At 43.2% G+C, this 26457-nt stretch overlaps 1 protein-coding gene across 1 annotated transcript; it reads left to right on the top strand.

Annotated features, from left to right (window-relative positions):
- The first annotated feature begins 318 nt into the window (after window positions 1-318).
- Window positions 319-26457, top strand: arhgap1 (Rho GTPase activating protein 1). The gene is made up of 13 exons (XM_047355723.1): window positions 319-438; window positions 13404-13583; window positions 14628-14726; window positions 14812-14899; window positions 15585-15716; window positions 18787-18873; window positions 20884-20982; window positions 21142-21249; window positions 21334-21410; window positions 21514-21591; window positions 21954-22082; window positions 22438-22541; window positions 22611-26457. The coding sequence occupies exons 2-13, from the start codon at window positions 13460-13462 to the stop codon at window positions 22776-22778; spliced, it is 1293 nt and encodes a 430-aa protein (XP_047211679.1). The 5' UTR covers window positions 319-438; window positions 13404-13459; the 3' UTR covers window positions 22779-26457.

Below are 26457 nucleotides of genomic sequence, written 5' to 3'. Positions count from 1 at the left end.
GACATCCCCCAAAACACACAGGGGTGCTGACTAAAAACTTTCTGATTTTTATTAGTAAAAAATGTTAACATACATGTAATTTCCCTTCCACGTCACAGTTCGCTCTACTTTTTTGTTGGTCTGTCTCATACAATCCCAGTAAAACACATTAAAGTTTGTTGTGACGCGACAAACTGTTTACATGTCCAAGGGTTGAGTACATTTGAAGGCTATGATAATTCCACCAACAAACACTAGAGTGCGCACTTATCCTCTGATTTGGAAGGGGATGTTCCCGGTGGTTTTATTTTGACAGGCACTGTCTGCGGGAAAATAGAACGCCCTGCTTTTATTTTGAAACAAACCGGATAAGCAGTCTACGCAGGGTCGTTGCTGTGACAGAAACGACGGCAGGCGGCTCTCACCGTGTCGGCTGAATCCTGAGCGAGTGATAGAACGGTAACTAAACATTTGTTTCTTCTGTGTGGCTAGAAGCTGCTTAAGGAAACTGAATGAATGTAAAGCAGAAATTGACCATCAGTCTGCGCTGCTGCTGCTGCTTCCTGGATCTGTCTGCAGGCTCCCTTTTCTCTCAGTGTTGGTTTGTTGTGATGAGGTTTAGCCAGCCTGGACGTATTTACATGTTTTCTCTTGACTTCAGCCTTGAGACGCTTCCACTGTGTGAAAACAGGCCATGAAAAGCGTCTCTATTCGGGGACTCTTAGCTGGATTCTCCCCAGCAGCTTCGCAGGCGCTTTTAGCTTCGCAGCTAATGTGGCTAACATAGCTTCTCTACATCCCAGCTGCTTCTCAGGCTGGACATGTAGGAACTGACATGTCTGATTGAATGTTCAGCCTCTCTTCATCATGACGTTGTTGGTTAGTTTAAAGTTAGATACAAACAGATTATCATGAGTGTAATGACCTCTGTGAAAGATGGAGTTTTGCTATTTAGGTGCACTAAAACGACAGGAGTGTGCTTGCACAATGCCAGGGTGGAAAGGCATCAGCAATGGCATTTATGAAGTAATCGGTGGTCCTAGAAAGGCACCGAGCAGAGAGACTGATACTGATTGCTGCTTTTCTTTGAGGTCTAACATACCGATTCAGATATTTTTGGCAGTTTTTTCTCTAAGGAATATAACTCAAAAGGAAAAATGTGCTGCAGGTGTTTATTGATAGAGGGGGTAGTTTTTTTTTCAAATTCATCATGAAAAACGTAAAAGCTCATCTCTGTTTGTGAATTAAAACATATATCCATAACTTTTATCATATTTTTAATTAACTCTGCATCAAAAAACTTGCTCTGATGCGTTTGTGGACTATTAGGGGTTGGCACGATGCTAAAATCTGTAACTTGATCCCAAGACAAAGACTCAGTACTAATTCTGATTCTGTGGCAGGGAAATAAAGTCCGAGAGGGTTCTTTTAAGAAACATTAACGCAGCATAATCAAGAACAATGTGACGATATTCTCTAATTAGTGGAAACAGATGAAGTCAGCAGCCATGTAGGTAGAAACACAGACTGACCTACAGGGGTTGGACAATGAAACTGAAACACCTGTCATTTTAGTGTGGGAGGTTTCATGGCTAAATTGGACCAGCCTGGTAGCCAGTCTTCATTGATTGCACATTGCACCAGTAAGAGCAGAGTGTGAAGGTTCAATTAGCAGGGTAAGAGCACAGTTTTGCTCAAAATATTGAAATGCACACAACATTATGGGTGACATACCAGAGTTCAAAAGAGGACAAATTGTTGGTGCACGTCTTGCTGGCGCATCTGTGACCAAGACAGCAAGTCTTTGTGATGTATCAAGAGCCACGGTATCCAGGGTAATGTCAGCATACCACCAAGAAGGACGAACCACATCCAACAGGATTAACTGTGGACGCAAGAGGAAGCTGTCTGAAAGGGATGTTCTGGTGCTAACCCGGATTGTATCCAAAAAACATAAAACCACGGCTGCCCAAATCACGGCAGAATTAAATGTGCACCTCAACTCTCCTGTTTCTACCAGAACTGTCCGTCAGGAGCTCCACAGGGTCAATATACACGGCCGTGCTGCTATAGCCAAACCTTTGGTCACTCATGCCAATGCCAAACGTTGGTTTCAATGGTGCAAGGAGCGCACATCTTGGGCTGTGGACAATGTGAAACATGTATTGTTCTCTGATGAGTCCACCTTTACTGTTTTCCCCACATCCGGGAGAATTACGGTGTGGAGAAGCCCCAAAGAAGCGTACCACCCAGACTGTTGCATGCTCAGAGTGAAGCATGGGGGTGGATCATTGATGGTTTGGGCTGCCATATCATGGCATTCCCTTGGCCCAATACTTGTGCTAGATGGGTACCAAACCATTCTAGAGGACTATGTGCATCCAATGGTTCAAACATTGTATCCTGAAGGCGGTGCCGTGTATCAGGATGACAATGCACCAATACACACAGCAAGACTGGTGAAAGATTGGTTTGATGAACATGAAAGTGAAGTTGAACATCTCCCATGGCCTGCACAGTCACCAGATCTAAATATTATTGAGCCACTTTGGGGTGTTTTGGAGGAGCGAGTCAGGAAACGTTTTCCTCCACCAGTATCACATAGTGACCTGGCCACTATCCTGCAAGAAGAATGGCTTAAAATCCCTCTGACCACTGTGCAGGACTTGTATATGTCATTCCCAAGACGAATTGATGCTGTATTGGCCGCAAAAGGAGACCCTACACCATACTAATAAATTATTGTGGTCTAAAACCAGGTGTTTCAGTTTCATTGTCCTACCCCTGTATATAGGTAAACATGGATCTGGTCCATGTCAACGTATTCATTGTTTCATTGGTAAAGTAGGTTGCCATGGTTTCTGGCTAGCTCTAGCCAACGTTTTTCAGCTGCTGACTGGATCTTCAAGGAACAGTTTGAAGGAAAAAAAAAATTCCAACTTGTTGTGGATTATTCTGTTCTGTGGACAAGTTTGGAGAGGTTTCTGGCCATGGGTCCAAAATGTTATATTTCACATCTTTGAACTGCTTTGTCATGACTTTGCCCTGCTCATGTTGGAAAATGTAGAGATCATCACCAAATTGTTACTGGAGGACATTGCTCTCAGACAACATTTCGATCCAACATTTGATTAATCGCAGTGTTCTTGAACAGAACTAGGGGCAAGGGCTCCCCCTTTGGAGGGGAAGCAACCCCACACATGGATTGGACCAGGATGTTTCACTGTTGCTACCACACAGGACTCATGGTACCTCTCACCTTTTCTTTTTTGGATGTCCAAAACAATCAGAAGCAGGACTCAACAGAGAAAATGATTTAGCACTTCTTCTGCTGTCCATCTTCTTTCTTCCTGCAGACTATCTGTTTGTCCCTGATGTTTTCTGCCCTTCACAATGTGCAGTCAGATGTAATCACATACACCTGCTGCTAATGCTGATCAAGCTCTGCACTGGTGGCAACATAGTTTTGAAGGACTCTCCCATCCTTGGATGCTCATCAGAAAAAAACACCTTAGTCCCAAACGTTTTCTCTTCAATTTTGAGCAGAGATGTGAAAAAAGGCCACATCTATAAATATATGCCGGAGGTAACAATAACAATTAGGGCTGCTAGTAACGATTACTTTGCTAATCAATTATTCTGTCAACTATTTTTTTGATAACCGATTAATAATTGGATAGCAAAGGTGCTTAATAGGAGTTTTTTTTTACAGAATTTGAACAAGATGAAGCTAAAGCTATGCCAATTGAGGAGTTCTGGATAGAGCATATTAACAGACAAAGAAGGTCTTTCATCTTTAATGCAAAATGGAGATATTTTTTTGTACAGTTTTGGTCTAATTACTGCTTTGAGTGGGTCGTTCTTTTAGCTAATGGCATGTTTTAGAGTCTGTATACTCCAGTTAACAATTATTTGATTACTAAATTAGTTGACGATTATTTCAATAATCGATTAATCCGATTATTTGTTTCAGCCTTAATAACAGTAGTGATGATGTCCATATACTGACACGATGTCAGCTCATCATATTATACAAGACAAAAACCTCCAATAAGGAACAGTCATTTAAAAACAATGTCAACTAGCAGCACAAAAACTCTAGCCTCAAAGTAAGATGTATGGCAAGTTTGGAAGGGTTACTCCATATCAGCACTTACCCCAACTGTAAAGGATGGTGGTAGAGGGCTGATGATGTGGGCTTCCTTTGCAACCAAAATGGCCGTGGCACCCTTTTTCATGCCAAAGTATCCTAGAGCTCAAACTGGGTCAACAGCAGGATGGGGATCCAAACACAGCAGCTAATCAACATGGCGGCTGCATTAAGGAAGTTTCAAGGTGTTGCAATGGTCCAGTCAAAGTCCAGATTCTCAGTCAGATTAAGATGCAGTAATAAGGAATCAATGAGAGACACTAATAAAGGCGAATCCACTAGTTGTTGCCTTTATCTAACTTTACTGTGACTGAAAGGCATCTAAACCCAGATGCACACGCTGCTTCTGCATTTTGAAGGAGTTCCTGTAAAATAATGACCTAGTGTTATGTGTCATGTTTTTTATCTACCTTAATGGCGGAATGTAGGCAGTGGTGCAGGTAGGAAGAGGTGTGCTGATCCAGTGCTGGAAGCTCAGGCCATAGAATGCATTCACCTTCATTTAAAGAAACACCAGTAAGAAACAGAGCTGCAGCAGCAGGAACCTGCAGCCTCATGGAGGTGGAGAACAGGTGCAACGAGACTCACTTCATCTTGCTGAGTTTTCTGAAATGGCTACATTAGTACACTTGAGCATGTGTAATCTTTTAATAAATTTGATTAGGCCACTCCGAAACTTTCATTTTGTTTTTTAGCCATTCAGAGGTGGACTTGCTTGTGTTCTTTGGATTATTGTTCTGTTTTATATCCAAAGTGAGTTTGCGGAATGTAGTTAGTCATCCAGGTCCTGAAGCAGCAAAGCAGTCCCAGACCATCACACCACCACCACCATGTTTTACTGTATATTTGCATAGAAATCCATGCACCATGGTCTGGCAATGATAAAGAATGCTTCAAAAAAATCCTTGATCCAGATGGTGCTCTGCATCACCACCAAAATCTGATCATCTGGTTCTACAGGTCCTTCTCAAAATATTAGCATATTGTGATAAAGTTCATTATTTTCCATAATGTCATGATGAAAATGTAACATTCATATATTTTAGATTCATTGCACACTAACTGAAATATTTCAGGTCTTTTATTGTCTTAATACGGATGATTTTGGCATACAGCTCATGAAAACCCAAAATTCCTATCTCACAAAATTAGCATATCATTAAAAGGGTCTCTAAACGAGCTATGAACCTAATCATCTGAATCAACGAGTTAACTCTAAACACCTGCAAAAGATTCCTGAGGCCTTTAAAACTCCCAGCCTGGTTCATCACTCAAAACCCCAATCATGGGTAAGACTGCCGACCTGACTGCTGTCCAGAAGGCCACTATTGACACCCTCAAGCAAGAGGGTAAGACACAGAAAGACATTTCTGAACAAATAGGCTGTTCCCAGAGTGCTGTATCAAGGCACCTCAGTGGGAAGTCTGTGGGAAGGAAAAAGTGTGGCAGAAAACGCTGCACAACGAGAAGAGGTGACCGGACCCTGAGGAAGATTGTGGAGAAGGGCCAATTCCAGACCTTGGGGGACCTGCGGAAGCAGTGGACTGAGTCTGGAGTAGAAACATCCAGAGCCACCGTGCACAGGCGTGTGCAGGAAATGGGCTACAGGTGCCGCATTCCCCAGGTCAAGCCACTTTTGAACCAGAAACAGCAGCAGAAGCACCTGACCTGGGCTACAGAGAAGCAGCACTGGACTGTTGCTCAGTGGTCCAAAGTACTTTTTTCGGATGAAAGCAAATTCTGCATGTCATTCGGAAATCAAGGTGCCAGAGTCTGGAGGAAGACTGGGGAGAAGGAAATGCCAAAATGCCAGAAGTCCAGTGTCAAGTACCCACAGTGAGTGATGGTCTGGGGTGCCGTGTCAGCTGCTGGTGTTGGTCCACTGTGTTTTATCAAGGACAGGGTCAATGCAGCTAGCTATCAGGAGATTTTGGAGCACTTCATGCTTCCATCTGCTGAAAAGCTTTATGGAGATGAAGATTTCATTTTTCAGCATGACCTGGCACCTGCTCACAGTGCCAAAACCACTGGTAAATGGTTTACTGACCATGGTATCACTGTGCTCAATTGGCCTGCCAACTCTCCTGACCTGAACCCCATAGAGAATCTGTGGGATATTGTGAAGAGAATGTTGAGAGACTCAAGACCCAACACTCTGGATGAGCTAAAGGCCGCTATCGAAGCATCCTGGGCCTCCATAAGACCTCAGCAGTGCCACAGGCTGATTGCCTCCATGCCACGCCGCATTGAAGCAGTCATTTCTGCAAAAGGATTCCTGACCAAGTATTGAGTGCATAACTGTACATGATTATTTGAAGGTTGACGTTTTTTGTATTAAAAACCCTTTTCTTTTATTGGTCGGATGAAATATGCTAATTTTGTGAGATAGGAATTTTGGGTTTTCATGAGCTGTATGCCAAAATCATCCGTATTAAGACAATAAAAGACCTGAAATATTTCAGTTAGTGTGCAATGAATCTAAAATATATGAATGTTAAATTTTCATCATGACATTATGGAAAATAATGAACTTTATCACAATATGCTAATATTTTGAGAAGGACCTGTATGTCCACCTTGTCTGAACATTTCTTCCAAATCCACTCATAACCTTTTGAGATATTTTGCAATCAGACGAACGGACAAACCAAAGGCGACAGAAACATAATCTCCACGGCAGAGGTAAAAAACAGACACGTATGTGAAGAGTGACATCAGACAAACGCTGTACCAGGCCTGTTGTAGCTAACGTTAGCTCTGGTGTCTGCACGCAGCAGCATGTTTTTCCTACGAGGTGATTCTATTGGCTGGAAGTTCTGCAGTGCTCAGTGAATCTTCTTCATAGCTGGTGAATCAACTGGAGGGGGCATCGCTGCCACCAGCGTGGTTACAGTGGGTGCATCAGTGTTGCAGGGAACTGAGAAAGACCATTGAATGAGTTATTAAAAAAGTCATAGACCAAGTCCAACTTTTTCCATTAATGGATTAAATCGTCATTTGAAAACAGAGAAAATCTATAGGAGCCAAATATTTTTTGTCATGTGGTAATATTTTCAGAACCTCCATCTCTCTGTGGGTCCTGAAAATATTACTGGAAGGCTGCTGTTACAGATACATGCATAAAATGAGCTACTCGGGTGTAACACAAGGAGCACTTAGAAATGACCAGCTGTTACGACAAAGCCTTTCCATGGGTGTCTTTACTTCTGCAAAGCAGTTTTCATGGGAACCCCCTACCAACCTGGTTGTGGCAGCTGTCAGAGAGGAAGCAGGATGCTGAGACTGCTGCATCCATTTTATCCTGTTCACATGGAGCTCCAGCTGTAGCCAGCAGATGAGCATCAGCTTACTGTTTGCCAAATGATTATGACCGAGGTGTTAGCTGATTTGAAGTTTAGTTTAGGCTGAAGGCCGCATGATATTAGAAAATCAACTGTGAATATCAGTTGCTATAAATCCTGTTTCCTCACTCCTCTCCTATTCAGCTGTGACCTTTAGCATTTTTGGGTGTGGGCATTTACCACAAGGATATTCCATCCATCAGCCTAAATATGTCATTGGTATGTCCAAAGTTCATGAGTATCACATACAGGATCGGGGACAAGGGCACAACCAGGATCATGTTCGACTTTGCCATGAGGACTGCAGACAAAGTTCTGGTTTTGGATATTTAAGGAAGACCAACATGACTGCCTTGCTGTGTGTGTTGGTATGCCTTTTAAACCAATCATAACTCCCAACACCCTAATCAGAAACACTGACCCGTTTTCAACAGCATATCGTACAGAATGTTTTTCCCCTTTTTGCTCTTCTGCTTCTCGTATTGTAACACAAGCTGATATCTGCTGGTTAATTAGTTCCCACACCATGACTGTCTGTAGGAGTCTTCCTTCAGCCAGCTGACTTCCAGTGGTTGAGGTGCGTTTTTCTACGCTATACCCTTTGAAGCTATAACTTTTTGAAACATTGGTCTGCCTTGATGCCATTTATGGGCCACACCTTGTTTTAGTTCTAAAACAGCATTAGCACTGTCTATGGACCAGTTCTGTCTGGTTCCATTGTGATAAGACCTAAGTCTGGTTAAAAAGACGTAGACCAACTCAGCACCCTCTCTTCATTGGGCTGAAGAAAACAGGAAAGTTTGAATAAAATGTTTCATGGGAAGAATGCAAATTTAGTGAAATAACCCTGGAATTTACAGAGCATAAAGTTTGCTTCGTCAAACAACTGGAATGTTCTTCAGACCATTTTAAGCATCGATGTACAGAAAAACATTTTGCAGGAGGCAGAAGAGCCAGCTTCATGTTTCACAAGGTGGCTAGAATCAGGATGAGGTAACTCCCTACATGGTCAATGAAATAATGCTAGCTATAGCATACATTTAATTGACTTATCAGCTAGCTGCCAACTGTATGAAAGTATTTTCATGTGATATTTACAAGTTGTACATTATTAGCATACATCAAATATATATATATTAAAATCTTTCTTCACTGGACGCTGTGTCGGTTTAATACTCTTAGGTTCTGGGCCCCCAGTAGTCCAGGTTACTAGAAATCACCTGCTTATAAACTCTGTGTGACACAGTTATAAACACAGCAGCTGGTGTTTATAAATCCTGCTTCAGAACAGAGAGTGAAACCCCTGGTAGCAGCCCGGTGATGTCATGGCTTTTAGTTTTTGTGTCTCTTTTCTATCTGAAGACACAAATGTTTAGCTTGGAGGAATGGGCAGATCTTTACGTTGGATGTTAAAATGCCTTAAATCAAATGATTGGCAGCGTGTCCCTGTTAACAAGGACTTGGAAATGCAAAGTTTAATGCCAGTGGTAAGGAGTTCATTAAGCAGGTCAACCTTTCCAAATATGACTTCAGAAGAATAAAATAACGAGCAGTATCCTGAAAGCGGTCCCAACGCACCTGCAGCTGGACCTCACCTGTTTCACCTCTGAGCACAAACTGCACATATGAGTCATGTAGAGATGAGCCTGCAGACACCCGGCCCTCTGCTTTGACCTACAGTGGCAGGCTGTGTGAGCGCGTTGGGGTGGATTTGCAGAGCGAAAAGAGGAACCTGCTGCAGCCTGCATCACTCAACATCTTAGCCTTCGTCAGCCTTTATGGTTTCTCCGTTCTTCACGCACACAGTCAGACTGTGTGCTAACAGCTGCATTTTACTGTGAGTGTGGGTGGGTGTGTTTGGTCAGCAGCAATCAGCTGACTGACTCTTGGTTTCTAGCAATGTTTATTTAAAGCAACATGCTGTCAGCCAGCATAACATCACATAGCAGTATGTGTGTTTGTTTGTGTGTGTGTAATAGTGCGGCATGGGGAACAGAGTTAATTTGGGGCAATAAGGCAGGAGATGCAGATCCAGTATGCAGCTGTTTCAGGTTCACTGACTGTTACATTCTGTGGCTGGAGCTGCTCAAGGGTCTTATCTCAGTTCATACTGTAGTCATCAGAGAGGAGGAAGCAGAACAGGGTTCAGATGAGCAAGCACAGTTCAGCCATGTTCCAACTGCAGGTTGTGTGCTCATGGTGGCAGCCTGAACACTCCTGGCCCAGTGGTAGGAACTCTGCCAGTCCTGGTGTTTTCAGGCCTTCACATACAGTGGGGAGAACAAGTATTTCATACACTGTCGATTTTGCTGGTTTTCCCTCTTGCAAAGCATGTAGACGTCTGTAATTTTTATCGTAGGTACTCTTCAACTGTGAGTGACGGAACCTAAAACAAAAATCCAGAAAATCACAATAATAATTTTTTTTTTATTTATAATTAGCATTTTATTGTATAAGTATTTGATTACCTAACAACCAGAGTAAGAATTCTGGCTCTCACAGGCCTGTTACTTCTTTAAAAAGACCTCCTGTTTTCCACTCATTACCTGTATTAACTGCACCTGTTTGAACTCCTTATCTGTATAAAAGACACCTGTCCACACACTCAGTCAAATAAACTCCAACCTCTCCACAAAGGCCAAGACCAGAGAGCTGTAAGGACATCAGGGATAATATAGTAGATCTGCACAAGGCTAGGATGGGCTACGGGGAATAGCCAAGCAGCTCGGTGAGAAATAATAATTGTTGGAGCAATTATAAGAAAATGTAAGAAGTTCAAGATGATGCTCAATCTCCCTCAGTCTGGGGCTCCATGCAAGATCTCACCTGTAGGAGCATCAATGATCACGAGGAAGGTTAGGGATCAGCCCAGAACTGCACGGCAGGACCTAGTCAATGACATGAAGAGAGCTGGGACCACAGTCTCAAAGAAGACCATTAGTAACACACTACGCCGCCATGGATTAAAATCCTGCAGCGCACGCAAGGTCCCTTTGCTCAGCCCAGCGCATGTCCAGTTCCATCTGAAGTTTGCCAATGACCATCTGGATGGGAGAAGGTCAAGTGGTCTGATAAGACAAAAATAGAGCTTTTTGTCTAAACTCCACTCGCTGTGTTTGGAGGAAGAAGAAGGATGAGTAGAACCCCAGGGACACCATCCCTACTGTGTAGCATGGAGGTGGAAGCATCGTTCTTTGGGGATGTTTTTCTGCAAAGGGGACAGGACAATTGCACCGTATTGAAGGGGGGATGGATGGAGCCATGTACCAGGAGATTTAAGCCAACAACCTCCTTCCCTCAGTAAGGGCATTGAAGATGGGTTGTGGCTGGGTCTTCCAGCATGGCAACGACCCAAAGCACACAGCCAGGGCTACTAAGGAGTGGCTCCGTAAGAAGCCTCTCAAGGTTCTGAAGTGGCCTAGCTAGTCTCCAGACCTGAAACCAATCAAAAATCTTTGAAGGAGCTGAAGGTCCGTATTGCCCAGCGACAGCCCTGAAACCTGAAGGATCTGGAGAAGATCTTTATGGAGGAGTGGTCCAAAATCTCAAGAACTACAGGAAAGGTTTCTGTACTAAATATTAAGTTTTGTTTTTCTGATGTATCAAATACTGATGCCATGCAATAAAATGCAACTAATTAATAAAAAATCCCACTGTGAGTTTCTGGATTTTTGTTTTAGATACCGCCACTCACAGTTGAAGAGTACCTATGGTAAAAATGAAAGACTTCTACATGATTTGCAAGTAGGAAGACCTGCATGCTTTTCATGCTTGTCATCATACCAGGCAGTGTATAAAATACTTGTTCTCCCCACTGTACATGTATTGCAACAGAACATCAAGTACATTTTTAATTAAGGGTGCACCGATTCAGATTTTATTTGTCATAACTCGCACTTTCAGGTGTTATACGGACACAATACACTTAGAACTGATTAACCTGAAAAGAACTCTAGAATGAGGTTTTCTAGCAGTATATCTGATGGTTTTAGTTACAAGATCTGAAATTCAAGATTTTAAAGCTTTTGAAACACGAAGTTTCAGTATTTTAGGTCTTTACCGGTCTGTGAAAAGGTATTTACCTCCTTACAAATTTATTGTGTTTTTGCTTTCTTGTCAAACTCCAAAACTTTATTTTTAAGCCATTGGACTTGGACTTGCTGGTGTTCTTTGAATCAATGTTCTGCTTTCTAACCAAAGTGAGCTTGAGCTGCTAGTGAAGCATCCTCGAGCCATCCATGCTGCACAGCTGGTTTAAGGTTCTTTTCCTAGAATGGTTTAGTTGGTTTATGCCAAAAATCCCCTCTGTTCTGGTGTCCAGATAATTCTGTTTTAGTTTTCAGTTTCATCCGTTCAAAGAACATTATTTCAGAAGTTCTGGTCTTTGTCTACCTTCTCTCTGTTAAACTCTGTTTTTCTCCTGCTTCACCTTCCATAAAAATTAAACCTGTTCAGTCTCTTTCTGAATGGACAGGCATGTGTTTTCATATCAGCAGTAGCAAGATCCTGCTTGAGGTCCTTGATGATATTTTAGGGTTTTTTGGAGTCTTCTTTTAGCGTCTTGCGGCCTGTTCTCAGGGTGAACTTGCTTGGACAGCCAGACCCGGACATATTTACAGTCCCTGTTCAACCCTCTAACAATACTTTAAATTCTGGATTTATTCTCTTTTGTTCAAAACTAGTTAATTCACATAAATTGGGAAGTTTCTAACCTTAAAAATTCCTGGAATTTTCCAAAAGGTATCAGCCAAACTATGGGAATGTCTTCCCTTGTGTTGGCTGACCTGAACCCCAGCTCTGAGATGGCAGCTCTGGTGTTTCTGCATTACCTTTTCTGGTGGCTCCGCCGTATCTTCAGCCAGTTCCAACAACTGAAGATGGACTTGCTGCCAGACATGATAAAGTGCCTTAATGACTTAATTCCACACCTAATCTCTGTTTGTATCCAGGCCTGAATGGGTGCCACACCCTGAAGACAGGGGACCATTAGAATGTTAGAACATCCTGCTCAGTCTTTGCAGATCTGCATCTCCATGTTTCATCTTGTTTCTGAGACATTGAACATTGAATCGAGTGCTCAGTTCTTTGGCCACCGTATGTTCTGGAGCCGTTCTCTGTGATTATAAATAATACAGTTGATATGCAATGCTCAGCTGTATCCATCCGCCATTAGCCATTACTCAGTCCCACTCATTCTTTCCAAACTTTCCCTCATGTTGGGGTGAAAAGACCCTTTCTGAAACATAGTAGGGTAAACAGCAGGACTTGCAGCGTTAATGTCGTCCTGTCAGATTGTTTCTCAGTAACTACACTGAAGGAACTCTGTGGACAGAAGATCAGCAGATTTTGTGTAAACGCAGCTGAAACTCACTTCCTTCCCCCCACTGTGGGTTCTCTGCTCAGACTGCGGACTCCTCCTCAAACACACTGTAAAGAATTCATTGCTTTTAGCTTTAATAGCCTAAAAACTTTACAACAAAAACAAATGTTACTTTATTTTCTGCATAAAATGGTCATTTCCTTGAAGCTCTAAACCTTCCACTGCTCTGCAGCTTCTCTGTTGTGACCCAGAAATACTAAGAATTAAAGCTACATGATGTTGTAAGAACATGCCCATACTTTAGACAAATGTTGTGATGATATTGGTTACATTTAACCTACATTTTCCACATTCTTCTCTTTTCTCCCATTTTCAGGATATGGCATCACTTCCAGCGAGCTTTACCATCTGAGTATCTAAAATCTTAAGCTAGAAAATAAATATGTGTTTTTTACAGTGTAAATATCAGCTGTAGGAGCTGTTGATTGGACAGGCTTTCTTCTCAGGTTTAAACATTAGTCTCTGATAGGACATGATGCAGCTGATTCAACAAAACCAGCTATTATGGATGGAGAGCAATGTTGTTGATGTGAGGTATCTCTGTCTCTTCCAGGCTCCAGCTTCGTGTGTGAAGGTTTCCCAGACATCACTGTCTCATTTGTGTGTGGGATGTCTTCTGAGCTGCTGGTAGATCTGGGTGACGACCCTGCAACTGCACAGTTAGGGCAGCTGAAGCTGTCCACCTTAGAAGACCAGCAGTGGCCTCCTGATGAGTCAACACTCAGCAAGTCAGGTGAGACAGATGACCTGTCTTTTCCCCTCAGCACATCCCATTTTATATTTAAAGTGGTGATTATTTTAAGCAGGCAGCTCTGTAGTTATCCCCATAAACTCCTTCTCATTCAGTCATCAATTTCTGTAGAAAGATCAAAAATCAGTCGGGACATCATGCTTCAGTTAGCTGCCAGGGAGCAGTAAGACCACATTTAGAGCTGTGACCACCTTCAATGTATTTTGAAATTCTGCTACAGTTCCGTGCTAGTGGAACCTCTCCAGAAACCCTTCAACTCGAGACGTCCTGATCAAATGCTTCAGCTGCTTCATGTGGAGGAGCAGCAGTTCCTATCGAGCTTCCACCTGTTCCTACTGTCTCAAGCTGTTGAAAACCATGGCCTTTGACCTATTACCCATTTTTCTTTGTTAGCTAGCTCATGCTCAGTCAGATGGGGTCGAGAGCGTCTGGAAACAATTATTTATAAGCTTTACCACAGTTCTGGACTTTGACTACACCATTCTAACATGAGTATACTTCGATCTAAACCATTTTATTATAGCTCTGGTTGTATGTATGTTGTCCTGCTGGAAGATGAACCTCCGCTGCAGTCTCAAGTCTTCTGCAGCTTCTAACTGATTTTCTTCCTGGAATGAAAAGCATCCCCACAGCATGATGCTGCCACCACCACCATGTTTCAACATAGGGATGGTGTCTTGAGGGTGGTGTGCAGTGTTTTGCATGTAAGCCAGAAAGTTCCATTTTGGCCTCATCTGAGCAACGCGCCTTCTTTCACGTGTTTGCTGGGTCTCCTGCGATGCTCCTGACTGCAAACAGGACTTTTTATGGCTTTCTTTTCAAAACTTGCTTTGTTTGTTCAGTTGTTCTGTAAAGGTAAGTTTTATGGAGTGCATAACTTATAGCTGATATCTGGACAAAGTGAGCAGTGGATCTCTGCAGCTCCTCCAGGGTTACCATGACCCTCTTGGCTGCCTCTCGGATGTGGTATTACTGGGTGCTACTTTATCGCTCAGCTGTTTTACCACATTGCTGTGTGTGTTTCAGAAACGGACGTTTCCCAGGGCTTCGATCTTGGATCTCCCCACCTGCCCTGGGACCACCCGTTTTATGACATAGCCAGGCATCAGATCATTGAGGTTGCAGGTGGGCTCTTCAGTATTAAGCCTCTCATTGTTTCTGCTAAAGTAAGGCATGTTTAGTATTAATGATGTTTCATTTGTGTGTGTAGGTGATGATAACTTTGGCAGGAAGGTGATAGTGTTCAGTGCCTGCAGGTTGCCCCCGCAGCATGAGCTCGACCATCAGAAGCTCCTGATGTAAGTAATCCTGCACATCAAGGCTGCTGCGTTCTGTTCCTCTCTGGTTCCAAACGTCCAAGTTTCTAGTTGGGAACTTCACAGAATGGTCCCTAGAAGTTGGAATTCCATATGGGTTAGGGTGAGGTGGCTATTCACCTCAAAATCCAACATGGCTGCCTTTCATATAAACTTAGGTGAGAGTCATAATAAAACACTGTTTATTTATAGAGTAGAGATGCACCAGTCAATCTGCCTATTTGTCCACGCATCCATCCATAGCTGTATGGATTTCCATATTAAAAAATATTTCTTTAAAACGCTGGAATTTTCTCATTCACATGTAGCAATCCTGGATAAAGTTAAGGGACAGATGTTTTGATGCATAAATGGGATCATCTTTTTTTAATTTGCTGTTTGATTCCAAACCAATACGGCTGTAAAATAACCTATTGTGCATTATTTTCTCCTCTCAGTGTGGTGCTTAAAAGAAATAAATCATAATCATTCAATATTGGCACTAGCCTGCGAGTTCTTAAAGAGTTACAATGGCCAGGAAAGGTCTGATTGGCTTTTTTTCTGGATTTCTGAATTTAGAAATATGGCTTATCTGAATCGGAGCCATTAATCACAGGAAGCTTAATAGACTGAACTGGAACTTGTATTATTGCCTTTAAATGATGCTGAAATAACTTTTCTCTTGCAGGTATCTTAAAGCAACTCTGGATCAGTATGTAGAAAGTGACTACACTCTGATCTACTTCCATCATGGGCTGACCAGTGAAAACAAACCTTCACTCAGCTGGCTTCGAGATGCATACAGGGAGTTTGACCGAAAGTAAGTTAACTAACTTAAAGTAATTCCTGGAGAGGTTTCACATAGAGCTCATACACACCATCACATTACTATCATCTAAAGACTTCTAGTCAGGCTTCCTACACAGTCTGGAAAAATCTGGAATTTGATTTTAGTCCAGGTCTTTCTAAGAATGGAAAACTAAAGAAGATGAAAGAATATTTGTATTTCCAGATGTTGTTTCCTATCCCTACTTTTCTTTCTTCCTTGTGCCCTACTTCTTTTTTCCTTTTGTCCTTTTCTATGCTGTTTCCTTGTCTCTTTTCTTCCTTCCTGATTTGACTCCTCTTACCTTCTTGCCATCTGTCCTTCCTTCCTCCTTTCCTAGCTGTCTTCCTTCCTTCCATCCTTTCTACTGCCCTCGTTCGTTCGTCGTCTTCCGCTTATCCAGGACCGGGTCGCGGGGGCAGCAGACTCAGCAGAGACGCCCAGACGTCCCTCTCTCCAGACACCTCCTCCAGTTCTTCCAGGGGGAGCCCAAGGCGTTCCCAGGCCAGCCGAGAGACATAGTCCCTCCAGCGTGTCCTGGGCCGTCCCCTGGGCCTCCTCCCGGTGGGACGTGCCTGGAACACCTCCCGAGGAAGGCATCCAGGAGGCATCCGGTATAGATGCCCGAGCCACCTCAACTGTCTCCTCTCGATGTGGAGGAGCAGCGGCTCTACTCCGAGCTCCTCCCGGATGGCCGAGCTCCTCACCCTATCTCTAAGGGAGTGCCCGGCCACCCTACGGAGGAAGCTCATTTCAGCCGCTTGTATCCGGGATCTCGTTCTTTCGGTCATGACCCAAAGTTCATGGTCATAGGTGAGGGTAGGAACGTAGACTGACCGGTAAATTGAGAGCTTTGCTTTTCGGCTCAGCTCTCTCTTCACCACAATGGACTGGCACAGCGCCCCCATTACTGTGGCAGCCGCACCGATCCGTCTGTCGATCTCCCGCTCCATTCTTCCCTCACTCGTGAACAAGACCCCGAGATACTTAAATTCCTCCACTTGAGGCAGGAACTCCCCTCCAACCTGAAGAGGACAAGCCACCCTTTTCCGGTCGAGTACCATGGCCTCGGACTTGGAGGAGCTGATCCTCATCCCAGCCGCTTCACACTCGGCTGCGAACCGCCACAGCGCATGCTGTAGGTCTTGGCTAGAGGGGGCCAGCAGAACCACGTCATCTGCAAAAAGAAGAGACGAAATCCACTGGTCCCCAAACCAGACCCCCTCCGGCCCTTGGCTGCGTCTAGAAATCCTGTCCATAAAAGTAATGAACAAGACCGGTGACAAAGGGCAGCCCTGCCGGAGTCCAACATGCACCGGGAACAGGTCCGACTTAGTGCCGGCAATGTGGACCAAACTCATGCTCCGCTCGTACAGAGACCGGATGGCCCCTAGTAAAGGGCCCCCGATTCCATACTCCTGGAGCACCCCCCACAGGGCATCACGAGGGACACAGTCGAATGCCTTCTCCAGGTCCACAAAACACATGTGGACCGGTTGGGCAAACTCCCATGAACCCTCGAGTACCCTGTAGAGGGTATAGAGCTGGTCCGGTGTTCCACGGCTGGGACAAAAACCACACTGCTCCTCCTATCGGCCGGACTCTCCTCTCCAATACCCTGGCGTAGGCCTTACCAGGGAGGCTGAGGAGTGTGATCCCCCTGTAGTTGGAACACACCCTCCGGTCCCCCGTCTTATGAAGGGGGACCACCACCCCAGTCTGCCAGTCCAGAGGCACTGTCCTCGACCGCCACGCAATGTTGAAGAGGCGTGTCAACCATGACAGCCCTACAACATCCAGAGACTTGAGGTACTCAGGGCGGATCTCATCCACCCCCGAAGCCCTGCCACCGCGGAGCTTTTTAACCACCTCGGTGACTTCAGCCTGGGTGATGAAAGAGTCCAACCCCGAGTCCCCAGCCTCTGTTTCCACCACGGAATGCGTGATGGCAGGATTGAGGAGATCCTCGAAGTACTCCTTCCACCGCCCGATAATGTCCTCAGTCGAGGTCAGCAGTCTCCCGCCCCCACTATAAACAGTGTTGGCGAAGCACTGCTTCCCCCTCCTGAGGCGCCGGACGGTTTGCCAGAAACGCTTCGAGGCCAACCGGTAGTCCTTCTCCATGGCCTCACCGAACTCTTCCCACCTCCGGGAGAGCTTCGACCAGATCCCGGGGGATGTTGGAGACAGAGTCCGAGTGGACCATGTTCTCCGCATCTATTGTCGATGCTGCTGCCCATAGCTGCGGCCGTAAGGTCTGCGGTGCCTGTCGTGGCGGCAATCCCAGAACCCGGTGGTGGACACTGGCAGTAAGGGATGCTGTTAAGCTGAAGAAGGAGTCCTATCGGCTGTGGTTGGCTTGTGGGACTCCTGAGGCGGCTGATGGGTACCGTGAGGCCAAGCGTGCTGCGGCCCGGGCTGTGGCAGAGGCAAAAACTCGGGCCTGGGAAGAGAGTTCTACTGCCCTTATTCTTTCAATTCAATTAAATTCAGTTTATTTATATAGCGCCAATTCACAACACATGTTGTCTCAAGGCTCTTCACACAAGTCAGCTTCATACATTCCAATTAATCCTAACAATTGAACAGTTCAGTCAGATTCAGTTATTTATTCCTCCCTTTCTTTCTGCCCTTCTTTCCTTCCTTCCTTCTTCTTTCCTTTCGTCCTTTCTATCTGCCCTATCTTCCTTCCTTCCTTCTTTCCTCCCTCCCTATCTGCCAATAATTCATGGTGAACGTAAGTGTTTTCTCTATTAAAATGGATCTAAAGTACTGAGAACTCTGTAAAGTTGAGTCTGGAACCTTAAAAAACCTGAAGGTACCCTCTCTAGCTTGGCTAGCTCTTAAATATACACAATAAAAGCTCAACACAAAGTGAAGAAACCCTTTGGTTTGTCTCGGCTAACCCAGGTGCACATTGTTAAAAATTGAATCATTTTCTGACTGCATGTGTAAGAAAGATGTACCTCAGGTAGAACAAGAAACACTTGGTGATGAATAAAGAGCCACACAGGTACATCTGCCGATCTAGAGGTCAGAGTCTGGAATGACATTCTGTTTTCAGGTATAAGAAGAACATCAAGGCGCTGTACATCGTCCATCCAACCATGTTCATCAAGACTCTGCTGATCCTCTTCAAACCAATTATCAGGTTGGCTTTTTACTTTTAGTTCATATAGTGTACACGCTTAAAAATACATTTCCAACCTTATTTTTTATATAGATTGCAACTAAAGTGGTGAGACAGAACTTTTAGAAAGGTGTAAAATTATATCACCCTCTTTGTCTCTTAGACTTGCTGAGATTAAATGAAAGCAAAACTGAAATATTCATTCATTCATCTGCTATACGGCTTATTCCATAGTGGGTCATGGGGAAGCTGCTGCCTATCTCCAGCAGTCTTCGGGCGAGAGGCGGGGTAGACCCTGGACAGGTCGGCAGACCATCGCAGGGCAACTCAGAGACATACAGGACAAACAACCACGCACACACTCATTCACACCTAAGGGGAATTTAGAATGAACAATTAACCTAACAGTCATGTTTTTGGATTGTGGGAGGAAGCCGGAGTACCTGGTGAGAACCCACGCATACATGTGGAGGACATGCAAAGTCCATGCAGAAAGACCCCATCCGGGAGTCGAACCCAGGACCTTCTTGCTGCACGGCAACAGTAGTTGTTTAAATATAATTTATGCCAGAAGGCATAAATATATAACAAAATAAAATAACTTGAGAAAATTGTATTTAAAAGCATTTCTCTTAAGTTGCTGTTTCATCAACAATAAACAATGTTCTACAGCACATTATACAGCGTTACCCAGTCATTCTCTCTACTCACATACAGACAAACCCCTAAACCACAGTCATTCAACACTGACCAACAGGTTTTCATCATAAACACAGCTATCTGTTCCACTTATGAGAAAAGAAAGATAAAGATAAAAATGAGGCAGCATTTTGGAGAAAGGTTGTTGGTTCTGCGCTCTGCTGGTGAGAACCTTTGTTGCATTCATTGGATGCTTGCTTCACGCCTTTTTTTTCCAGCTTTTGAATTGTGTCCCTTTAGCTGAGATCTAACTGTTAATATTAATACATATTATGAAAAATAGCGTCTGTTTGTGAAATGTTTAAATGTAGATTCAAGATTGGAATACAGTCCTTAAGGCTCAGTCCAGAACTACACCTCTGTTTCTGGTCTGTTCTATACTTTTTAGTGCTGCTGAGTGCTGATCTCAAATCATGTTGTTTGGTGCCAAAAACAATGACTTTAAGCTGCTGGGACCAACAGGAATATTAATATTATGGAAATTCATAGCTTAGGTTTTGCAAAACAACAGGCTACTAGCGTTTTGTCATCAGTGTATTTATGACAAGAGATGTTGTAATACTGAGTAATTAGAGCTCAGGTAGATATTAGCTACATACGTGTGTTTCAAGCATAGAGCCCTGAGGAACCCCACATGTGAACTCTGTTCTCTAAAATTAGAACTGTCAAACATAAAGTAGCTGTGGAATACTCAACAGGGAGATATTAAATGGTTAGCTTTTGAATACAGTGGATATAAAAAGTTTATACATGGCTGGTTTTTATGGTGTAAAGAAGTGGGAACAAGATGAATCTTTTTAAAATGTTTTTCACCTTTTAATATGACACATTTCTTCTCCAATTCAACACACAGTAGACTCCAATGACTGAAAACGTTCGCTTTATTAGATTTTATATTTGCCTCTAATGTCTTATCCAAATTTACAGGATAAATATCACATTAAAACGAGTCTTCCTAAAAACGTGGCACTTTAGCAGGGGTGTGTAGACCCCTCTGTGTTTGCCTACTGCTAGGTGCAAACTTACATTGGGCTTTTCAGATTCTATTGCTATTATTCTAGAATGTGCAGAGGTCCTGATTTTCATTTTAGTTAGGTATGTCTCTGAAGTTTTAAATCATTCCCAACTTCTTTCCCCAGCAAATCTTTAAAAAACATGACTTGCTGTATTTCAGGGGCCCTTTATATAATTCACTTCAATTTATTGACCAATCGGTGACGTCTTTGGTTATTACAAGCCGGAGCAGGCATGAAAACTTGTATAAATTGCGTTAATTGTTCGGCTGACTGCAGCAGAATGCTTTGATGGTGTCTCTGTCTGTCTGGCTCGTAGTTTTAAGTTCGGCAGGAAGATCAACTACGTGAGCTACCTGAGTGAGCTGGAGGACGTGGTCAAGTGTGAGCAGCTGGTCATCCCAACTCGTGTCAGAGAGTAAGAGCTGATTGTTCTCCGAAACATTTTGACAGATGTTTTTGTGTGTTTTCTACTGGTGTCCATTGCTAACACTCTGCAGAGGTTCTCATCTGTTTCTTAATCTCAACCTGAGATTTCTAAATGAACTTCTGTTGTGATCCATCTTTCCTGTATCAGGTATGACAACAAACTGATAGCATCTCTGAAACCCAGCGCCCAGCCCCCCATGTCTCCTCCTCGCAGCCCCCCACTTCCAGAACAGGTGTTTGGGGTGTCCCTCACGGCGTAAGTTCCATATATAGAACCTCCGCTTTTCTGCTTGCAGGTGAAAGCTTTTAGTCACGGCCGCATCTGTGTTCTTTGTTCAAGGCTGAGGCAGAGGGATCCAGATGGTGATCCAGTTCCTGTAGTGATGAGAGACACCGTTGGCTTCCTTTCAGAGCAAGGTAACGCAGACATAAAGGCACAGCTGAGCTGTGTCTACAGAGAACAGCAGCTGTGAAACATGCTGACACTGAGAACCTCTCCTTCATGTTCTCTGCTGTGCAGGTTTGGAGATTGAGGGGATCTTCAGACGGTCCGCAAATGTAACTCTGGTGAAGGAAGTCCAACTCAAGTACAACTCTGGTACGACTGGTGGTCCTGGAGTCCAGCTTTAAGTCTTTCCGTTCCCTTCCTTCAGTCATGTGTCGTTTAACGCTTAGATGCACTGAGAAGTCTGCTGGTGACCGGAATCAGCTGATTTTTCAGATCTCCTCTTTTATCAAGCCAGAATCTAGTCAGAGCCAGTCATCTGCAGCTATGGTTATAATGTGGTAGAACATTTATTGTTAGTGATGCCCAGTGAGGTTTGATCAGAATCTGATTCAACTCAGCTCTTCCTGTTCGTGTTTTATCACCAAACTGCAGCATAAATCATAAGCTTTTCGTTAGTAAATTAAAGGCATTAACAATGAGATTTCATTTGTCTACTTCCATCTGTTATTTAGGCACCGCTGTAAATTTTCGAGACATGGAGGACGTTCATCTGGCTGCCGTCATACTAAAAACCTTTCTTAGAGAGCTTCCTGAGCCTCTGCTGACGTACCAGCTCTACAATGACATCGTCAACTTCACATGTAAGTTCAAGAGCTTCAAGAAGCTTATATTTGCTTTAAAAGACAAAGCTTGTGGTTTTCAGGACAGTAGAACTCTGCTATAGAACATTTGTTCGTGTTTTTGTGGAAACAGCTGAAAATCATGCTTGATGCCTAATAATCTGTTGGTATTTGCTTTATTAAAGCTATGGAAGATATAATTTAGAAAGGATGAAACCTTTTGGGATTGTTCCCTTTATGATCTGAAACATTTAAGTGGGACAAAAGAATCATAAACAGAAGAGGTCTGCATACGTTGATAGTTGTTCATGGTTCTGTAGATGTTGGTGGAATTCTGAACTACATCTAATCTCCTGTGGGGTTTGGCTTTCTTCAGCTGTATCCAGTGACAATCAGGCAGAAGTAATGAAAACATTGGTGGAGTCCCTTCCAGAGGAAAACTATGCCTCACTGCGGTACCTCATCACATTCCTGGCACAGGTACAACCCACAGAGAACATTCCCATCTCACTCAGCCATCTCCTACCAACATGTGTCTGTGTGTTTTAGGTATCTGCCAACAGTGACGTGAATAAGATGACCAACAGTAACCTGGCTGTGGTGTTTGGCCCAAATCTGCTCTGGGGGCGGGACAATGCCATGTCGCTCAGCGCGATTGGGCCAATCAACAACTTCACCAGAACCCTGCTGGACCAGCAGCATCTGGTTTTTACCTAATCATCCCCTCCTCCTCCTCCTCCTCCTCCTCCTCCTCCCCCTCTTCCTCCTCCTCTTCCTGAGGTCTTTTGTGCAGCCTGTGAGACCTGCCTCTTCTGCAGCATTTAAACATGAGCTCGCCTCAGATCACCAACAATTAGGAAGGTACTCCTGTACCGACAGCAGCCTTTCAAGTAGAACACCACAAACTGTGGACCAATCGCATGTTACTTCGTCTGTCGTTAGCATTTTCTTGTTGATTCCTGCCTGTGGGCTGCATTCCTGTGTTCATGTGAGCATGGCATGAATGGAAGAAGAAGGTTGTGAAACTTTGATTAGATTGCAAAGAATTCTTTTGTTAAACAAAGCATGTTTTTTTTTTTTTTTTTGTGAATGGAAACCAGTTCAATATCTATTCAGTAACAGCTGTAGTTTAAAAAGCGTTAATTCCCATCTGTACCTAAGGTGGCTCTGAACTGAAGGTCATAGGACCAATGCCCTTTCCTGATTGGTGCCAAAAAAACCGCCTCACAGACATGACCAAACATCCTCTAGGAGAGGGAATTCTAAGCTGGAGTCGTGAGGGACAAGGAGAGCAGAGGTTGGAGTTTGTCTCTCCGTGACGGACTCAGGTTTACCTAAATAATAGTGAACCTTGGTACTGAAATTGTGTCGACAATCTTTGGAGTGCTGTAGTTAAAAGAAGCCGTTGAGTAGCATCTTTGTGATTCTTTGTGCAGATAGCTAACCCAGCTGTTGTGAGTGAGCACTGGACCTGGTTGTGTTCTGTTCTGGACCAGTTTGTCTGTATCATTCATCCCAGCTACATTTAACCTATACATTGGAATAATACCTGTCTTGGATTTCTGGATCTTCTTGCTGTTCCCACACCATGTTGTATTGTGGTTCATTGATAGTTTCACTCAGCACTATTAGGTGGTGGAGAAGGTGGATGCTGATGATGTTAATGTGTGTTTTTAAAGGATCTTTGGACTAGATCTTTGTTTAGATTACTTCCTTTTTTTCCCAGTTTCTTTGTGTACCATTGCCCTGTAAATGTTGTGTTTCAGTTTCCATGGTGATACACCGATTAGTGAAACATTCCTGACGTATTTCATTAACCATCTGTTATTGCTGACTTTAATGATCCTATTCCTCCTTCCAGGCGTTATTGTTGATCCAATATAGTCTTCCAGTGCTGAGTTGACCAACTTTAAGTTCTATGTGAGTAGCAATGTACTGTTCACCCCACCATTCCTAAAGACCAGAAACTATTGCACAGTGTAAAGCTTTCTTCTGTATTTTACTTTTTCTGGTTCTTGCTAACAGAAGCCAGAAAGCGTAGTTCATTCCAGCTGCCCCAGGATCACCTCTATGAGTACTTTGGTCTTACTGTAAGCAACACTCAGTCATTTGTCTTCATCCTACATGTAGCACATGTTAGAACATCTGATGCTGTTGTTGGTGTTTTTATTTATGTGTCTTTTTTGCCTTACTATTAGTGTCATGCTGTGCCACTAATGGAGCTCGTCCAAGTTGTTCTGTATCAGCTCTATGGCTATATTGTAACTAAGTGCGTATAGCAGGAAACCTCCATGCCTTAGTGGATTGCCCCACTCCTACTGGACTATGGGTCCGTGCCTGCAGTTAAGTCTTATGGTTGTATTTAAAAATCTAGATCCAAATTCTTTGCCAACCATATTTGACCTTTTTAAAGAAGCCATTCTCTCCATAACTTTGATACAGATGCTGAGCCTGTAGGATCTCATGTTGTGGCTACACACAGCAACGTAAGCTAGCAGGAGGTTTTAACCCCACCCGGTGGGCTTAAACACGTGATCTAAAGGCATCTGTCCACAACCAAGTTATTAGCTTTGCAAACTCATGCATCGCGTTGAGACTGATTTGGACTATTGTGGTAAATTCTAAACATGACGTGTGATTTAAATGTTGCGGGACGGATCAGGGCCGTTAAAGACTCGTCCTTTCTTAACACTAAAGCTGCGTGAAGCAGAGGCTTCTGGAAGATCTGCCAACATGTTGCTCTGATTTGTCTTGTAATGTGTCATTATTAGTGATAAGCTGAGAGTTTTTATCGTTTTATAGCTTGTTGGACTTTGAAGCTCTCATCCGTCCTCCTGCAGCTCATCCAGAGTAATGCCCTCGGTGTCAAAGTGACATATTTCTACATTCTAACCAGAAGCGTTTGAGGAGCTGTGATCTGGTATACAGAACTGATAGCACATAGTCACCAAAATATCAGACATTTTTCAATATTTGTGATGTGATGTTACCTAAAATGTCTGAAAACTCCTAAATATGAGAGCTTTTGGCTCCACTTGAGCTAAATGCTAAAACACAAAGCAGCAGTTGTTACACCAGTGCCATGGTGATGTGTGTGTGTGTGTGTGTGTATTTAGATCAGGTTGTGTTTTGTAAAGATGCCGTGGAAGTCATTAAATTCAGTGGATTTGTTAGCTGTGTGTGTTGTAACTCCTGCATGGTGATTTTTAGAACCGTTCTTATTTGATCTAACTGCGATGTGGAACGTCTCTTTAAAGGAGGCCGTTTTGGAAAATGCTGTTTTTAAGGAAAGTCCTCACACCCAGTCTATAACTCCATGTTTTTACAAACATGTTCCAGCTTTTATGCAATTTATTGTGTAGAATTCAGCAGGAAAACAAACCTGTTGGAGAGAAAATAAGTTAAAGGGTTTCCACACTTAGTCATCTTTTTTAGGTTCTGGATTTCCCTCCTGGCAGATTTGTTTATACAGGATTAATATCATTAAAGGTAGAGAAAGTTTGGAGATGATTTATCCTGGTCTCATTTTTTTAAGCCTAGAGTTTAACTGGGGTATGTAGACATTTAAGAACCAGTAAAAATAAATCTTACTACAAAGCAGAAAAGGCAACAAAGTGAAAATCAGTTTGTTTTTTAGAGTTTAATAAGAAAATCTGCCAGATTCTGTGTTTGTTGGTGTGCTTGTGCCTTATTTGTGTTCCCCAAGTGATTTTCTCTCTAGCCGTCTAAGTGCCAGTCTGGCCATAGATTAAAATGACGTGAGCTGTGTTCAACAGAGCCTGTGGTTTCCATGGAGATGTTAGCCAGTTGGAGGAGTGATGAGCAGGAAAAAAAACCCATAAGTCCCGTTTGTTGAACACAGCTTAATGGATGATTGCAGAATTCATTTTTATACGTACAGAAACTGCAGCTACTGAGAAAAAAAAAGCACTACACATTGATGAAACCTGTACCATTTCAAAATTTAACGCTATAATGTTTATGATTTCTATAATAAACATTAAGAGAATAATTTTTTGTTCATCAGCTGTTTGAAATGTCTGAAAACAGGGATAGTTCTGGGAATTTCATGAAAGTAGCTTTTGTGTGCATGGATTCTCTGTACCGCTCTTCCTCCTCCATTCTGTGATCAGTTGTAGACCCAATAATCTATGGATCTTTGTACTGTAATAGTTAAGGTGACAGTAAACGTACAACCATGGGAGGAGATTTAGGTTTTGAACTTTGACCTCCATGCTGTCTTGTTGATACTCAGTGATTTTAATTTCTTAACTGTGGTTTTCCATTCTTAATTTTGATATATCGTACTGTGGATCTTGGCCCTGTACATGTAAAATATGATAGCAAGACGCTGTGTTATCCATATAAACAACCAATAAACAAATGGTGAAATAAA

This window comes from Girardinichthys multiradiatus, chromosome 24, assembly GCF_021462225.1.
Source record: "Girardinichthys multiradiatus isolate DD_20200921_A chromosome 24, DD_fGirMul_XY1, whole genome shotgun sequence".
In the NCBI taxonomy this organism is placed as follows: Eukaryota; Metazoa; Chordata; class Actinopteri; order Cyprinodontiformes; family Goodeidae; genus Girardinichthys; species Girardinichthys multiradiatus.
The sequence above is the reverse complement of the archived record's forward strand: the minus strand, read 5'-3'. Positions and strand labels throughout refer to the sequence as shown.

Bases quoted from the DNA above. Each gene is read 5' to 3' on its own strand.
- arhgap1 (XM_047355723.1), top strand. From the start codon at position 13,460: ATGTCTTCTGAGCTGCTGGTAGATCTGGGTGACGACCCTGCAACTGCA. The intron at 13,584-14,627 runs GTGAGACAGATG...TGTGTGTTTCAG, and splicing joins GTCAACACTCAGCAAGTCAG to AAACGGACGTTTCCCAGGGC. The intron at 18,874-20,883 runs GTTGGCTTTTTA...TCTGGCTCGTAG, and splicing joins CTCTTCAAACCAATTATCAG to TTTTAAGTTCGGCAGGAAGA.